Genomic DNA, 18,653 nt, shown 5'->3' with positions numbered 1-18,653 from the left:
TGTATTAAATAAGCAGTGAAATCAATGCATGGGGCTCATTTTATTTCTTGGATGTAACGGATTTGATGCAGTGGCTCTGAATTAAAAAATAGATGCATTACATACCTCTCCACACATAGTTTGCTGTTCGCGTCCCATACCGTTATGACCCCGCCCACGCTGGCTGCTGCCAGAAACTGTCCACACGAAGACCATGCCAGCACATTAATAGGCTGCAAACAAAAACAGTGGACACTGTAAAGACCGGGCATTGATAAGATACAAATAAATTCCTTTATGAAGGATGACTTGCTCATAAACAGTTAATTCTGAGTTCTAGAAACTCACCTGAGTCAGCAGATCATCAGACAGGGTGCTCACATGATCCCAGGACCCTCTCTTGTAGAGGTGAACCTTGGTATCCACGGGAACAGCTAAAAACTAAGCAGATACAATTTCTTAGCAATGAACAAGTACATTAATCAATTAGATAATGTCAGTGCTTCCTATACATGTATTTGGAGCTACCAGTTAAAAATCCCCCTTTTTTATGCATTTTTTTTTAAATGTTCAAACATTTTACATTAAAAGTGTCATTTAGCTTTCATTTTGTTTGCTGCTGAGCAGAAGTCATTGTCTATGCGGGTTTTGAACATTGTAAGGGATCTATTTAAAAAACTCACAGCTTCTCCTAAACATGCGCAATGTTGGGATGACAGTGGTGTTTATTTAGTAAATAGCATTTGACTCCTACAAAAATTAGCTATGATGGTTAACCTGCACAAGCGGACGACAGTTTAATTGACACTTATTGTATGCAAATCCATTTGCTGCCATTGCTTGTATTCATATTTGATTAATACGCATGCAGGATGCAGATATTGAGTTTATCTTATTAAATGACAGAAAAATAAGATTTATTAGTGTTCTCTCGCTACTTTGCTGTTCACCTACTGCAGTCTGAGTGTATTGCAGATTTTTAGGTACCTTACAGTACATTGAAATTCATTAAAAAAATACATACTGTAGATTTAGAGTGTATGAAGTGTTTTAAGAGCAGATTAAGTGTTTACAAGTGTATGTGCAGGGGTAATAAACACTTGAAATGCATATAATATTCATATAAATCATAAAATAAATCGCACCCCTACGTTGTGGAAATGTATCTTCCATGAGCATTCGTTGCCTGTCTCTAATAAATCGAGGGGACACTGCACTTGTTTATTTCAGATATAAAACTAAAGCAGTCCTTCTCAAATAGTGGGGAAGGGGGCTCGTATGACCTTAGGGAACATGCTTTTTTGCCCTACTAGAATATGACGAACCCTACGTAGCGCTTGGTCGGAAAAGAGGAAAGACTAGTGGGTTTTCTTTAATGTTACCAAGGATACAATTTTATGCAGAGGTCTAAGTATACGTTATAAACAAATGATGTTATTCTTTGTCGCAATGAGGGCCTGAAATATTTTCTTCTACTTCGGTGGCATAACAGAACAATTGAGAAGCACTGAACTTAAGTAATGCCCATGTATACTCTTCAGAGTCCACAATAATTTCCCTTATTTTCTTATGCAAATGTTGGTCTGGTATCGTCGCAGTGTCACTAAAATTACACGCACGTGCGTCATGGGTAACTCTGAACACCTCCCTCACTACGCACTGCCACAAATAGATCCCAGTCCTATCGGGAACAAACAAAGATCAAATTTGGTGTCTGACCTTTGCTGTGCGAGGCTGCCAGGCTAGGCGACACAATGATTTTGCATTACTGATGTCATTCGTCTTCTGCAGCAGAGGCCAGCTGACCACTTGAGTCTGAATCAAAGCAAGAGGTAAGCATCGTGCAATGGCATTACGCTACTGGTGTTAACATACCTGCTCTTCAATATTCCACACCACGACGGAGCCGTCACAGCTGGCAGAAGCCTGTCAAAAGAAGCATTTGATGTGGATCCATGATCAATGGTCTATGCCAGTGTTTCCCAACCTTTTTTTCAGTGATGTACCCCTTGTGAAAAATGTTTTAATTCAAGTACCCCCTAATTAGAGCAAAGCATTTTGGTTGAAAAAAAGAGATAAAGATGTCAAATACAGCACTATGTCATCAGTTTCTGATTTATTAAATTGCAAAACAGTGCAAAATATTGCTCATTTGAACTATTTGGAAAAAATTATATAAAAATAATTAAAAATGTGTTAAAAAATGAACAAGTGATTCAATTATAAATAAAGATTTCTCCACATAGAAGTAATCATCAACTTAAAGTGCCCTCTTTGGGGATTGTAATAGAGATCCATCTGGATTCATCAACTTAATTCTAAACATTTCTTCACAAAAAAAGAAATCTTTAACATCAATATTTATGGAACATGTCCACAAAAAATCTAGCTGTCAACACTGAATATTGCATGGTTTCATTTTTCTTTTCACAGTTTATGAACTTACATTCATATTTTGTTGAAGTATTATGTAATAAATATGTTTATAAAGGATTTTTGAATTGTTGCTATTGTTAGGATATTTAAAAAAAATCTCACTTACCCCTTTGCATACCTTCAAGTACCCCCATTTGAGAACCACTGGTCTATGCAACATTGAACAAAAATAAGTGTTTAACAAGGCCTGACTTGTGTAATTGTTTAGTCATTTTTATATTTTCCTTGCATACTGTATGCATAAAAACAGAACATTGTTCTGGATTGCTTCTGATCTCTATCACTATATGAGGGGGGACAGGGCGCCTCTCCCAAGAAGGTCAAGTTAATTTGACTTTAATTATATTTCGGTCATAGAGCCAGATCACAACAGAAGTAATATAAGGATAGGGCTTGACGATAAAACCATATGTATCGGGATAGACATGTACTCAATATAATACAAAATGTCATTGATAAAATGCTCCATGTTTTTTTTTTCTTCAATATCAGAAGAAACCGGTAATTACGGTGCTAGGTTAGTTCCATGAACAAAGGCACTGGCGCTGTGGTAACTGAGCAACGCAGGAAGAGTTCAGTGATCAGTGGGAGTGACATGTTAACAGCTAATCAGGCAACACGATCAACTATCAAGTTTGGTTAGTGCCATCTTGTTGTCTTGTCGTTGATTCTTAAATGAGAAGAGATACTAAAAATGAGTCCTGCAACGAACGAAGAAATTGTTGATAAAACAGGAAAAGTCTCTTTGACATTATGTCAGTTTTTTGGATTTTTTATACGGACCGTAGTCAGACCAACGTGGACCACCTTAGCCCCGATTACAGCTGTAACCCAATTGTTAGTTAACAATCTCGGAGGCTATGGGTTAAAGGTTAAATATGTTGAGTTGTTTAGAGAATATTCATTTTGTTGACTTCTAATAAAAACGCAATAAACGGGGATGGAAATTTGACGCGGCAAATACAAACAAAACAAAACACTGGCAGAAAGCGATAATCGAGACAATAAAAAAAACAAGCAAACCGGGCGGTAGGCAAAAAAAGAAAATAATAAAATCGGGGTCCTTTCTGATTTCAATGCTTAAAGAGACAAAAAAAGTGTGTTAACGCCAACACTGGTTGACAGTATTACAAAATAAGTCACACTTATACTCTGTAACATTTGGAAAAAGTGCAAGGGGTAGAAGAATTTAAAATAACCTCTTGTATATAATGAAAACATAAATGCCGCAAAACATCCATCCATCCATTTTCTCCCACTTATTCCCTTTTGGGGTCGCGGGGGGCGCAGGCGCCTATCTCAGCTACAATCAGGCGGAAGGCGGGGTACACCCTAGACAAGTCGCCACCTCATCAGAGGGCCAACACAGATAGACAGACAACATTCACACTCACATTCACACACTAGGGCCAATTTAGTGTTGCCAATCAACCTATCCCCAGGTGCATGTCTTTGGAGGTGGGAGGAAGCCGGAGTACCCGGAGGGAACCCACGCAGTCACGGGGAGAACATGCTCCACACAGAAAGATCCCAAGCCGGGGATTGAACCCAGGACTACTCAGGACCTTCGTATCGTGAGGCAGACGCACTAACCCCTCTACCACCGTGAAGCCCTGCCGCAAAACAGGTTAATTAAATTTAAACAAAAAACAGCACACAAGTTCTCGCCCTGCACAGTTGTTTTGTGCTTTGTAGTGTCGATATGGGCTTGTAGATCTTTATTTTCCACGGATATATACGTTCCTGCTTTGCACATAGTGCATTCTGCTTCCCATGTGTCAGGGCCTGGACGAAAACACGGATACCTTTTCCGCAAATCATCCGTGAAGTTGCATTTAGGTTTTGGCATCTCTCTCGTGTCCTGTCTGACTCTCGACTCTCTCGCTTGCTGCCCCTCCCTCATGAATGTTGCTGCGTGCGCTCGCTTCCCCAATTTGTTTTGTTTTTAACCCGTTCTTAACCCTGAACGAAGACTGAAAATACACGCAACCCTAACTTAAAAATGCCAGACATTTGAGGCATTTATGAAACCCCTCCCGGACAGCCCCGCAAAAGAGGCGAAAAACAGGACGTATTCACTGCAAAAACTGAAAGCCAAGTAAGATGAAATATCTCAAATAAGGGAGATATTTGCTTATTTTCTGTCTGATAAGATCATTCTTCTCACTTAGCAGATTTTATGTTAGATTGTTTTACTTGTTTTAAGGGTTTTGGTCCCTAAGGGGGACGGCGTGGCGAAGTTGGTAGAGTGGCTGTGCCAGCAATCTGAGGGTTAGAGGTTCAATCCCTACCTTCTACCATCTTAGTCACATCCGTTGTGTCCTTGGGCAAGACACTTCACCCTTGCTCCTGATGGGTCCTGGTGAGCGCCTTGCATGGCAGCTCCCGCCGTCAGTGTGTGAATGTGTGTGTGAATTGGCGAATGTGGAAATATTGTCAAAGCGCTTTGGGCTCCTTAAAAAGGGGTAGAAAAGCGCTATAAAAGTACAACCCATTTACCATTTAAATGATTTCAGGAAGATATTACAGCTTGTAGCGGAGATTTTATGACCTATGTTGAGTAAAACATGCTTGAAACTAGAATATCAACTGTTGCAATGCTGCTTCATCAAGTATAAAACTATTTTTTAAAAAGTAATATTCTTTTACTAAAAATCTTGATTTTGACACAACTGTGTCTCATATCAAAAGAAACGACAGCCAAATGGACTTTCCGGTTTCATTTGGGGACGGCGTGTCCCTGGTTCAATCCCCACCAAGTACCAACCTCGTCACGTCTGTTGTGCCCTGAACAAGACACTTCACCCTTGCTCCTGGTGGGTGCTGGTTAGTCCCTTGCATGGCAGCTCCCTCCATCAGTGTGTGAATGTGTGTGTGAATGGGTAAATGTGGAAGTAGTGTCAAAGCGCTTTGAGTACCTTGAAGGTAGATAAGCGCTATACAAGTACGACCCATTTATTTATTTATCATTTATTTTCAATGAAACAATAGAACATACGTACTCATATAATAGAAGAGTTGTTATTAGTGAGAATATAGTTATTTTAAGGTATTTTTGGGTTCATTGAGGTTAGTTGATTTTACTTGTTTTGGAAAGTCTTGACAAGCCACATTTTCTTGTTCTATTGGCCAATAATTTTGCTTAGTACAAATAAAATACCCCTAATTTTTATATATTTGTTTCTTGTTTTTAAACACTGACTTTTTGCAGTATGGTCAGTCTAGCTCAGACATGGGCAAACTACGGCTTGCAGGCCGTATACGGGCCTTTGAACGTTTTAATCCGGCCTGCAGAACTTGTCCAAATTATTGGAAAACAAAACTTTTTTTTTTTTTTTACAAAAAACTTTTATCAATGTTAAGGCTTCTGCCTCCCATATGCGTTTTCAGCGCTTGACTATCATTAAGGAGGAGCCACCCATTAAATTATATTATTAATTTACATTTCATATTATTATCGTCAGTAAACCTCGTTCGTTTCACCATATCCCTCTAATACCGCGTTTCCCCACTACATGATGCTCATTGACCTTTTTGGCCTGTGGGATATTACTCCCTTCTTCTCTTTAGCTTCGTCCTGCGAGCAATGTTCCGTCTAATTTTTCATGTGTGTGAGCAAACGCACAAACTCCCTGAGCATTCAGTGGAGCACATGTGAGCAACATCAGATGTGCACACTGGCCACACCAGCGTCACACCTGTCCCAAACCTAACATCATAACAATTATGTTTTATTAAAATAATTTTCTGATATAAGTGATCTTGCCCTCTTACAATGACAATAACAAAAAAACATGTTTTTCATGAACTATGTGCTAGTATTGTATGTCTGGCTGCGGGTCCTGCCTTTAAAAGAAATATTACCCCTTTCAGAGATTACATTTAGTTCCTGTAACTTTCTGTCTGTAAAATACATCTTTTTATTAGCATTTATGAAATCTAGTGACACTTTTTCATGAATAATATCCTTAGATTAACATTCTTAATAAATGGCAATAAATTAGCACACACCTGATTGAGGAGTCAAGAGTGTTACAACCTAGCATTTACACATTGTGTGGCGTTGGGGTTGTCAGACTTTTTGTGTGGCCATAAATAATACACAACTCACAAAATGTTTTTTCTGCTATGACTATGACTACGTCAGAGTTAGACATGCGTTCTACTGAGGTGGCAAATTATGATGCGTTCAGTTTATCGCAGCGCGAAGTAGACAATCTGAAAATTCCCGTCATATCAATTCCTAGATATGGTCGTAATTATTTTAAGTACACTGCGCATAATAAACGCAACATTATTAATATTGCTACTACGGATAATTGTATCAACTACTCCTTAAAACAGCCCACTACCTATAATATGGGCTTTCTAAACATCAGATCTTTGTCTCCCAAAACGTTATTAGTTAATGAGGTCATTAGAGACAACAACCTTAACGTCATCGGTCTTAGCGAAACCTGGCTTAAACCAGACGACTTTTTTGCGATAAATGAGGTATCCCCTCCTAACTATACGAATGCGCATATTGCCCGTCCCCTTAAAAGGGGAGGGGGGGGTCGCACTAATATACAACGAAAACTTTAACTTTAGTCCTGACTTAAATAATAAATATAAATCGGTTGAGGTGCTTTCTATGAAGTCTGCCACACCGCTGCCTCTGTGCCTGGCCGTTATCAACTGCCCCCCAGGGCCCTATTCGGACTTTATTAGTGAATTCTCAGAGTTTGTTACTGATCTAGTGACGCACGCCGATAATATAATTATAATGGGGACTTTAATATCCATATGAATACCCCATTGGACCCCCCGCGCGTTGCGCTCCAGACTATAATTGATAGCTGTGGTCTTACACAAATAATAAATGAACCGACGCATCGCAGCGGTAATACGATAGACCTAGTGCTTGTCAGAGGTATCACCGTTTTCAAAGTTATGATACTCCCGTATACTAAAGTAATGTCCGATCATTACCTTATAAAATTCGAAGTTCAGACTCATGTTCGGCAAGCTAATAATAATAATAATAACTGCTCTAGCAGCCGCAACATTAATGCTGCCACAACGACGACTCTTGCTGACCTACTGCCCTCGGTAATGGCACCGTTCCCAAAGTATGTGGGCTCTATTGATAACCTCACTAACAACTTTAACAACGCCCTGCGCGAAACCATTGATAGTATAGCACCGCTGAAGTTAAAAAAGGCTCCGAAAAGGCATACGCCATGGTTTACTGAAGAAACTAGAGCTCAGAAATTATTATGTAGAAAGCTGGAACGCAAATGGCGCACGACTAAACTTGAGGTGCACCATCAAGCATGGAGTGATGGTTTAATAACTTATAAACGCATGCTTACCTTAGCTAAAACTAATTATTACTCAAATCTCATCTGCATTAATAAAAACGATCCAAAATTTTTTGTTTAGTACAGTAGCATCGCTAACCCAACAAGGGACTCCTTCCAGTAGCTCCACCCATTCGGCAGATGACTTTATGAAGTTCTTTAATAAGAAAATTTAACTTATTAGAAAGGAGATTAAAGACAATGCGTCCCAGCTACAACTGGGTTATAGTAACACAGATACGACTGTATATACGGCGGATACTGCAAATATCCAAAATAGTTTCTCTCGTTTTGATGAAATAACATTAGAAGAATTGTTACAACGTGTAAATGGAATAAAACAAACAACATGTTTACTTGACCCACTTCCTGGGAAACTTATCAAGGAGCTTTTTGTATTATTAGGTCCATCAGTGCTAAATATTATAAACTTATCACTTTCCTCGGGCACTGTTCCCCTAGCATTCAAAAAAGCGGTTATTCATCCTCTCCTTAAAAGACCTAACCTCGATCCTGACCTCATGGTAAACTACCGACCGGTGTCTCACCTTCCCTTTATTTCGAAAATCCTCGAAAAAATTGTTGCAGAGCAGCTAAATGAACACTTAGCGTTTAACAATCTATGTGAAACCTTTCAATCCAGTTTCAGGGCAAATCACTCGACTGAGACAGCCCTCGCAAAATTGACTAATGATCTATTGCTAACGATGGACTCTGATGCGTCATCTATGTTGCTGCTCCTCGATCTTAGCGCTGCTTTCGATATTGTCGATCGTAATATTTTATTAGAGCGTATCAAAACACGAATTGGTATGTCATACTCAGCCCTGTCTTGGTTTAACTCTTATCTTACTGATAGGATGCAGTGCGTCTCCCATAACAGTGTGACCTCGGACTATGTTAAGATAACGTGTGGAGTTCCCCAGGGTTCGGTCCTTGGCTCTGTACTCTTCAGCATTAACATGCTGCCGCTGGGTGACATCATACGCAAATACGGTATTAGCTTTCACTGCTATGCTGATGACACCCAACTCTACATGCCCCTAAAGCTGACCAACACGCCGGACTGTAGTCAGTTGGAAGCGTGTCTTAATGAAATTAAACAATGGATGTCCGCTAACTTTTTGCAACTTAACGCCAAAAAACGGAAATGCTGATTATCGGTCATGCCAGACACCGACCTCTATTTAATAATACAACTTTAACATTTGACAACCAAATAATAAAACAAGGTGACTCGGTAAAAAATCTGGGCATTATTTTCGACCCAACTCTCTCCTTTGAGTCACACATTAAAAGCGTTACTAAAACGGCCTTCTTTCATCTCCGTAATATCGCTAAAATTTGCTCCATTTTGTCCACTAAAGACGCCGAGATCATTATCCATGCGTTTGTTACGTCTCGTCTCGATTACTGTAACGTATTATTTTCGGGTCTCCCCATGTCTAGCATTAAAAGATTACAGTTGGTACAAAATGCGGCTGCTAGACTTTTGACAAGAACAAGAAAGTTTGATCATATTACGCCTGTACTGGCTCAACTGCACTGGCTTCCTGTGCACTTAAGATGTGACTTTAAGGTTTTACTACTTACGTATAAAATACTACACGGTCTAGCTCCAGCCTATCTTGCAGATTGTATTGTACCATATGTCCCGGCAAGAAATCTGCGTTCAAAAGACTCCGGCTTATTAGTGATTCCTAGAGCCCAAAAAAAGTCTGCGGGCTATAGAGCGTTTTCCGTTCGGGCTCCAGTACTCTGGAATGCCCTCCCGGTAACAGTTCGAGATGCTACCTCAGTAGAAGCATTTAAGTCTCACCTTAAAACTCATCTGTATACTCTAGCCTTTAAATAGACCTCCTTTTTAGACCAGTTGATCTGCCACTTCTTTTCTTTCTCCTATGTCCCCCCCTCCCTTGTGGAGGGGGTCCGGTCCGATGACCATGGATGAAGTACTGGCTGTCCAGAGTCGAGACCCAGGATGGACCGCTCGCCTGTATCGGTTGGGGAGATCTCTACGCTGCTGATCCGCCTCCGCTTGAGATGGTTTCCTGTGGACGAGACTCTCGCTGCTGTCTTGGATCCGCTTGAACTGAACTCTCGCGACTGTGTTGGAGCCACTATGGATTGAACTTTCACAGTATCATGTTAGACCCGCTCGACATCCATTGCTTTCGGCCCCCTAGAGGGGGGGGGGGGGGGTTGCCCACATCTGAGGTCCTCTCCAAGGTTTCTCATAGTCAGCATTGTCACTGGCGTCCCACTGGATGTGAATTCTCCCTGCCCACTGGGTGTGAGTTTTCCTTGCCCTTTTGTGGGTTCTTCCGAGGATGTTGTAGTCGTAATGATTTGTGCAGTCCTTTGAGACATTTGTGATTTGGGGCTATATAAATAAACATTGATTGATTGATTGATTGATAAACACAACACTGGGTAAGTGCCATGAGTGCTTGTGTTGGTGCAGGTGAGAGAGCGAGCGGCTTCTGTTTAAACGATGGATGACAAAGTTGGTTTAAGCCTGGTTTGTATGGCAGAAAATTACCATTTTTTATAGATAAAAGTTTTTTTACTCACGTTTTTGGTCTGGTTACAAACAGTTTTGCTCAATAAAGTGATTGATGGAATTCCTGTCCGTAAAGTGTCTCGACAGATGATAATTGAACTGTGTTGACAAGGATTGTTTTATTCATCGGGGCCACTCTTGTTGTCACTTGTCACTCATAGAGTTGCATTGCAAAATCATACAGAATAAATTGTAATGTGTTTATTTTGTTTAAAGTTCAGATGGGATTTTTGATTTTCTGCGCGGCATTAATTTGAGCAGAGGATGCGTGAGCAGTGCAGGCGCGCACCTCAGAGGGAACGTTGCCTGTGAGCCCCTCTGTAAAAATTACCTTATCAAAGCAAAGAAAAGTGGACAGTGAGTGCCGAGTATTTAATGCAGAGTGGACAACGAAATATTTTTTTATCTAAGTCTGATCAAAGGATGTGTGTCTGATATGCCAAGAAATTGTCGCGGTTTACAAAGAGTACAATATCACCCGCCACTTTGCTACAGAAGATGCTAACTTTGTTTGGCTCGACCTACGTCTGTGAGCAGACATTCAGCGTCATGAACATCAACAAATCCCTTCACAGTGAGTGCAGAGTTAATGCAGAGTGCACAACGAAATATTTTTTTATCTAAGTCTGATCAAAGGCTGTGTGTCTGATATGCCAAGAAACTGTTGCGGTTTACAAAGAGTAAAATATCAGCCGCCATTTTGGTACAGAAGATGCTAACTTTGTTTGGCTCGACCTACGTCTGTGAGCAGACATTCAGCGTCATGAACATCAACAAATCCTTTCACAGATCCAGGTTATCTGACCAGCATATCGGAGCTGTCCTGAGAATTGCCACAACCAAACTCACTCCAGACTTTGATGCATTGGCCAAAAAGGGAGATCAACAACACTGTTCCCACTGAAAATGTGAGTTTCTCTGTTGTTATTCTGTGATAATAAAATGTAAATAATTCAAGTAAATCATATGTAATCTGTGAATTTCCCTACTGTGTTTATTTTTAATCAAATGAAATTAATGCATTTGAAAAAACAAAATTGTACAATGAGCCTTGCTGCTTACTCATGATATATTACATGTTAGTAGGCCAAATCCTCTCATGTAATGGCTTTTGCATGTAATTTATATTGTTTCACACAAACACTCCATCCATCTGTTCCTGGCCCGGCCCCCCTGTCAAATCTTAGAACCCAATGTGGCCCTCCTGGCAAAAAGTTTGCCCACCCCTGGTCTAGCTCAACCCCTTTCTGCTCACCACACCGCAGGAGCACTGCCGATTGGCTGTTACACGCGCTCTGAATACGCACAGCTGATCGGCTGTTACCGCTCTGCGTGAAATTAATCAGATGGTTCAGTGGGTGGGACAATGCTGGATGCTGAAGAGACGTACTGACAGAAGCAGAGGCAGAACTAAGCTGAGCAGCTTGTTAAGACATTAGATTAGGCAGTGGCTCTTTGTTGTAAAGGCGCCACCTTAACAAGAAAGCGCTGCAGGAATTCCCTGCCTATGTAAAAGCCGCAGGATTCAAAGCATGGGAAAAGTAGCGGCTTATAGTCTGGAAAATACGGTAGTTAAGCAGAGAAATTGAATTATTTTGAGAGCTTTCCAACTAGTAAACTGCACTCGTTCAGTAGAATGGACCATGGTCTGTTTTACTTGTATTCACAGTGTAAGCATCTGCATTTCTTTTTTTCTATAAATCAGATTTATCCAACTTTACTCACCAGAAAGTCATCACTGGGGTCAAAGGCTACACTTAGCACAGGGGCTTCATGGCCCCGGAGGGTTTTCTGTTGGCTGCTGTCTGACACTTCCACCACCTTAACCAGGAAATCACTGAAGCAGGGAGAGAAATGAACAATCAGTATGTGCACACTGGACGCATTCTAGCAAGCTGGTCAACAATAACAAATGAAGGAGAAAGTCAGCCTTAAAAAATCTAATTCCTCCTGTGTCCAACATATACCTATTCCTCATCAGACCTTTGGATGACTGAATCTTTCAAATCGATAACACAAATGATGCAAAAGTGAAAATGCCAAAATAAATAATGCCCCATGTGCTGTGCTCACACAATCAATTCAACAATCATCTCCAATCACAGCTAACCATAACCACGAATCCATCAATGAGCTGCTGTGTACGTGTGACGCAAATAGGACTGAGGAACATCAATGTGTGTCGATCATTCTGTACCGGAAGAACAAACTCCGACATCTGGTGAGTCACAGTGAATCCAAACAACATGACACGCAAGAATACCTCACTAACTGCCAAAGGAAAAGTGGAAGCAGAGGAAACATGAATGCATTGACAAAGTGAAAGTGACATTTGCCCGTCTCGAACCCTTGTTTTTTCTACCACATCTCTCGGGGGGAAGTGTGGAGGAACCAGATGAATACGACTGACCAGCTGGTTTTTAAAGAACACTTAAATATGAAATTGATGATTGATGTCACATGCTCTGCGTAAAATGAATAGTTCATCTTTTACTTTGAAGCATCATTGTGAAAAAACTTTAAGTCGACATCCCTCAGATTGGCTGACTCACATTGACATACAGTGGGGCAAAAATAATTCAGTCAGCCACCCTTTGTGCAAGTTCTCCCACTTAAAATGATGACAGAGGTCTGTAATTTTCATCATAGGTACATTTCAACTGTGAGAGACAGAATGTGAAAAAAAATCCAGGAATTCACATTGTAGGAATTTTAAATAATTTATTTGTAAATTATGGTGGAAAATAAGAATTTGGTCAACTATTCAAAGCTCTCACTGATGAAAGTAGGTTTTGGCTCGAAATCTCACGATACATGGCCCCATTCATTCTTTCTTTAACAGGGATCAATCGTCCTGTCCCCTTAGCAGGAAAAACAGCCCCACAGCATGATGTTTCCACCCCCATGCTTCACAGTAGGTGTGGTGTTCTTGGGATGCAACTCAGTATTCTTCTTCCTCCAAACACGACGAGTTGAGTTTATACCAAAAAGTTCCAATTTGGTTTCATCTGACCACATGACATTCTCCCAATCCTCTGCTGTATCATCCATGTATCGCCCATAATATATTTGTCTGGGCGAACATCAACTTTATCAGTATTTATTGCCACCTTTCCCGACTTCTTTGTCACGTGTTGCTGACATCAAATTCTAAAGTTAATGATTATTTGCAAAAAAAAATGTTTATCAGTCTGACCATCAAATATGTTGTCTTTGTAGCATATTCAACAAAAAATGGGTTGAAAATGATTTTCAAATCATTGTATTCCGTTTATATTTACATCTAACACAATTTCCCAACTCATATGAAAAACGGGGTTTGTAGAATCATCATACTGCTGTGATTATGTGCATTAAGTGTTCATTCATGGCTAAGGCAAAATATAAAGATATATATCGTGTATCGTGACATGCCCTAAAAATATCGAGATATCAATAAAAGGACATATCGCCCAGCCCTACTTGGAACGTTCCCTTTCTATCGCCAGACTGGATGTGCTGCCGCCTTTTGGTGTGACAACATTTACAGAACCAGATCCTATCTCCCCGCATAGACAGTGTGGAAAAAGGCATATACAACTATTATTTTGAATGCATGTTTTTGTCGCCCTGTTCAATGATTACTTCCAAACTAATTAACAATATAAGCACAAAAATAAAATAAAAGAATATGGAAATGTAACGTTTATGAATTTTACCCCAGTTTGGACAAACATTGCTTCTGTGCAAGAAGGCTTTGTTTCAAATTATAAGTAAAAGATTTGAGCCAATTGCAGACTTCAACCGTATTGTTTCGATCTCAAAGCCGAGGAGGAAGAGGCTAATAATGACTGGGCTCTGGCCACGGGTGGTGCAGCTGCAGATCATCGTGCTCTTTAAGCGTTTCATCAGGTATCTTGAGGAAAACATCAATAGAAGAGGTTTCAAATTAGAATTCAAGCAACTTACCCTGTATATTGGTTTTGTTTTTTTATGCATCAATATATAATGCAATCATTTAGTGTGCAATATCTGGATTATTCACAGTATTTAAATATTTTTAGCTTTTCATCAAGTTTTACTGGGGTTACTGTATGTAAAAAAGGAACAAAATATTGCCATTGTGGGATAAATAAAAGTATATCTTATCCTCTCATTTTTTAGCACCGGTTCTGCTGTTCTTTCTCCATTTTTCTGCAGGTGCTCACTCACTCCTTCTAACCTTGAGGGTGCCACTGATCTTCGGTATCGCATTTGGCTAGTCTTTTACTGGTGTTCCATATGAACTCTGACCAAAAGCCTTCACCTTTAAAGTCAGAATCATACAATTATGCAACGCCTATGGCTTGGTCTATCCCCTTTTGTGCATGTCTTTTTGACTGGAGAGTAGGGCTTTACGGTTATGGCAAAAATAATAATCATGACTATTTAGATTTGTATTGAAATCTAAATAATAACACAATTCTTCACTCATTTAAAAACATGACTACCGGTACCTATTGTACCACCCAAACTCAACTTTAAATATAATTTAAGAGAACAAATGGATATGAATTAGTAATGAATCAACAAGTTAAAAAAAATAGTAACAATAAATTTAAATAAGAGCAATATAAGAAAGGAAAAAAACTGTTTCTCATAAACAATTATTAAAATTCTGTTTTTTTATCTTTTACCACCACAGAGTATGTGCTCATTAACATTTAATAATATTTTATGTCAAAGCATAAAAATAGTGTTAATGTATGTTAACAAATGAAGGAATAATTAATTTCAAAGAAAAACAGCACAGGGTCCATCGTCTGGCGGTGATTTGGCTTCAAAGGGGAATATGTCGAACAAGTATGCGGCAAAAGCGTTGTTACAAAAAGTAGGACCTACTGCTAATTTGTAGCATCATTTGAGAAGTCCCCTGCTTGAAACTGCATGTCAACATCTCCGTTCGGTGCTATACCCACAAAATGCCGAAGCAAACATTCCCAGATCGTATGAAAAAAATTGTCAACAGAATTTATTAATGTCCGTAGTAACCTATCACATAGCAAAGGACATTTGATTTCCTATTATGCAGCTCATTTTTATTTGACAGTTACTGAAATATCTTATGTGACATTATGCACAAAAGTGCACTTTATTTGTTATAAACTATTGTAGTTGCATTCTGTACAAAAAGTGCACTTTAATTTAGTGTTGTTTTGATAAGTCATGTAGGGTTGGTGGAGCGGCCATGCCAGCAACTTCAGGGTTGCAGGTTCAATCCCCGCTTCCGCCATCCTAGTCAATGCTGTTGTGTCGTTGGGAAAGACACTTTACCCACCTGCTCCCAGTGCCACCCACACTGGTTTAATTGTAACTTAGATATTGAGTTTCACTATGTAAAGCGCTTTGAGTCACTTGAGGAAAAAAGCACTATATAAATATAATTCACTTCACTTTACAAGAATAGAAATTTGAAAGGCAATTTAAAATAAATAAAGAATAGTGAACAACAGGCTGAATAAGTGTACGTCATATGACGCATAAATAACCAACGGAGAACATGTCTGGTATGTTAACGTAACATATTATGGTAAGAGTCATTTAAATAACTATAACATATAGAACATGCTATACGTTTACCAAACAATCTGTCACTCCTAATCGATAAATCCCGTGAAATATTTTTCCTCGATGTCGCTTCTAAACAACTCTGCCAACTCCAAAGGTATGCGCATCTTCCTTTTGTCGTTTTCTGCTGCATATTTCACTACGTCCAGCTTGTAATCTGCAGTACATGATTTCCTTTTCGGTGCCATTTTTGTTCAGCCCTTCTCAGTTTTTATAAGTTACCGCCAACGTTGAAATGATCCATTTTAATAACTACGGCAGTAGCATATAGCAGTGAGCATTCCATGACCCACAATGCACTTCTGCCATGACCCTCCCCCGCCAAATTCTTATTGGTTGACGTGTGTGACGCTTGCTGAAATTTTCTTCGTCTCTTCCACGAATGAGATAAATACTATTATTTGATATTGTTTAATCTGCAGTACATGATTTCCTTTTCGGTGCCATTTTTGTTCAGCCTTCTCAGTTTTTATAAGTTACCGCCTACAATGAAATTATCCATTTCAATAGCTGCGGCAGTACCATATAGCATATAGCAGTTAGCATCCTATGACCCACAATGCACTTCTGCCATTACCCTCCCCCGCCAAATTCTTATTGGTTGACGTGTGTGTGACGATTGCTGAAATTGTATTTGTCTTACGTGAATGAGTTAAATAATATTATTTGATATTTTACGGTAATGTGTTATTAATTTAACACATAAGTCGCTTCGGAGTATATGTCGCACTATGAAAAAAACTGCGACTTATAGTCCAAAAAATATGGTAATTTCTATTAAAAAGGCATTTGTTTTTTTTAGTTATTTTAGTATTTTTAGTTCAAAAACTTCTGTGTTTTTGCACACCAAAACTATAACAAGAAATGAAAAAAAATTGAGTACAACTCGCCAGCTTGTTTGTCCAAAAAGTCAGACTAAAAATAAGATGGCTGCCAAAAACAACACTGACTCTAGCTCACTCATAACCTTGATGAAAAATAAGTGCTGTAGAAAACTGACGGATGGTTCTTTTCAACAACAGGGTAAAGTAAAAGTGAACGCAACACAGAATAATTTATCCTAAGTTTTGCCAGTACAAATGGTCAATCAATGTAAAGAGGATATTGAAGAAAGCGACTCACAAAAGAGACTAACATGTAAAAACGATCGTAGTGAGTCATAACACGGTACCTGGAGCCAGCAGCAACTTTGGAGCCACTAGAGTTGAAGGTGACGTGTGTGGCATTGGTAGTGAAGCGGGTAAGGATGCCGTCTGGGTCACCATCAGGAAACGTGTGTATCTGCACTGTGTTGTTGGAGCTTGCAGTCACAAGTTTGCCGTTCTAAATGAAACCAACACACGTCAGTTGACCTATTTGTTTAATGAACTACAAAAACAATTCCTATGAAACCTGAATCTACCGGAAGGGGTTCAGATTACCAACCTTGAGTGCCAGAGAATAAGCTTTTTCGCCGACTGTGATGAACCTGGGGTCATCATCATCCAGACTCTCCCAAATCCGAACATCGCCATCATTTCCACAGGTCACAATCAGCCTGAAGAGAAACAGATTAAAGGGGAACATTATCACAATTTCAGAAGGGTTGAAACCAATAAAAATCAGTTCCCAGTGGCTTATTTTATTTTTCAAAGTTTTTTTTTTTTAATTTTACCCATCAAGCAATATCCCGAAAAACGGCTTCAAAGTGCCTGATTTTCACCATCGGTATATCCACCCGTCCATTTTCCTGTGACGTCACTGCGTGACGCCAATACAAACAAACATGGCGGATAGAACAGAATGGTATAGCGACATTAGCTCGGATTCAGACTCCGATTTCAGCGACTTAAACGATTCAACTGACTACGCATGTATTGAAACGGATGGTTGGAGTGTGGAGGCAGATAGCGAAAACGAAATTGAAGAAGAAACTGAAGCTACTGAGCCATATCACGACAGACAGTGGCAACGAGGACGATTTCGGCGATCTTGAAGCCGTCGATTGGTATGTGTTTGTTTGGCATTAAATGTGGGTGGAGGGAAAGGCTGGATGCAAATATAGCTACAAATGAGGCATAATGGTGCAATATGTACATACAGCTAGCCTAAATAGCATGTTAGCTTCGATTAGCATGCCGTGACCATTGATATGTCTGATTAGCACACTCCATGTAAGTCAACTTGAATGCGTCTGTTTGTGTTGTTACACCCTCCTACAACACACCGACGAGGCATGATGTCTCTAAGGTACGGAAAACAGTCGAAAAAACGGAAAATAACAGAGCTGATTTGACTTGGTGTGTGTAATGTGTTTGAGAAAATGGCGGATTGCTTCCTGTTGTGATGTCACGGGTGAAAGGTCTTTGCTCCGACAGGTGAACAATTGAAAGGCGTTTCAATTGCCAAATTCACCCTTTTAGAATTCGGAAATCGGTTAAAAAAAAAAACATATGGTCTTTTTTCTGCAACATCAAGGTATATATTGACGCTTACATAGGTCTGGTGATAATGTTCCCCTTTAACAAATAATGTATACCATAAATTACTTAAACTACATGTAAAGCGCTTTACATTGAATGTAAAGCGCAATATAAAAATGCATTTAAATCAGGGGTCTTAAACACACTCCTTGAGGCCATTTGCGGACCGCAGGCCCATATTTTGTGGCCCTCAACTAACTTCATAGTTTAGTATAATTGCGGCCCACACACCCTGGGTGGCTAATAGTTAAATATTACGGCAATCTTGAATCCCACTATGAAAAC

At 39.7% G+C, this 18,653-nt stretch overlaps 1 protein-coding gene and 1 long non-coding RNA gene across 4 annotated transcripts in view; one reads left to right on the top strand and one right to left on the bottom strand.

Annotated features, from left to right (window-relative positions):
- Positions 1-18,653, bottom strand: part of wdhd1 (WD repeat and HMG-box DNA binding protein 1) — an 83,481-nt gene that overhangs the window by 55,427 nt on the left and 9,401 nt on the right. For all 3 annotated transcript variants that reach the window (XM_061887076.1, XM_061887075.1, XM_061887073.1), the window contains 7 exons: positions 17,332-17,443; positions 17,078-17,229; positions 12,046-12,157; positions 1,855-1,905; positions 1,699-1,794; positions 328-420; positions 106-212 (listed from right to left, as the gene is read on the bottom strand). In XM_061887076.1, the coding sequence (XP_061743060.1) occupies positions 106-212; positions 328-420; positions 1,699-1,794; positions 1,855-1,905; positions 12,046-12,157; positions 17,078-17,229; positions 17,332-17,443 (723 nt within the window). The remainder of the gene's footprint in view (positions 1-105; positions 213-327; positions 421-1,698; positions 1,795-1,854; positions 1,906-12,045; positions 12,158-17,077; positions 17,230-17,331; positions 17,444-18,653) is intronic.
- The window catches only part of LOC133542863 (uncharacterized), a 49,102-nt gene continuing 32,139 nt past the window's right edge, over positions 1,691-18,653 (top strand). The window contains exons 1-2 of the long non-coding RNA XR_009804234.1: positions 1,691-1,811; positions 11,110-11,228. This is a non-coding gene — a long non-coding RNA (uncharacterized LOC133542863). The remainder of the gene's footprint in view (positions 1,812-11,109; positions 11,229-18,653) is intronic.

This window comes from Nerophis ophidion, linkage group LG25, assembly GCF_033978795.1.
Source record: "Nerophis ophidion isolate RoL-2023_Sa linkage group LG25, RoL_Noph_v1.0, whole genome shotgun sequence".
NCBI classification, from domain to species: domain Eukaryota; kingdom Metazoa; phylum Chordata; class Actinopteri; order Syngnathiformes; family Syngnathidae; genus Nerophis; species Nerophis ophidion.
This window is presented reverse-complemented; position numbering and strand designations above follow the sequence as displayed.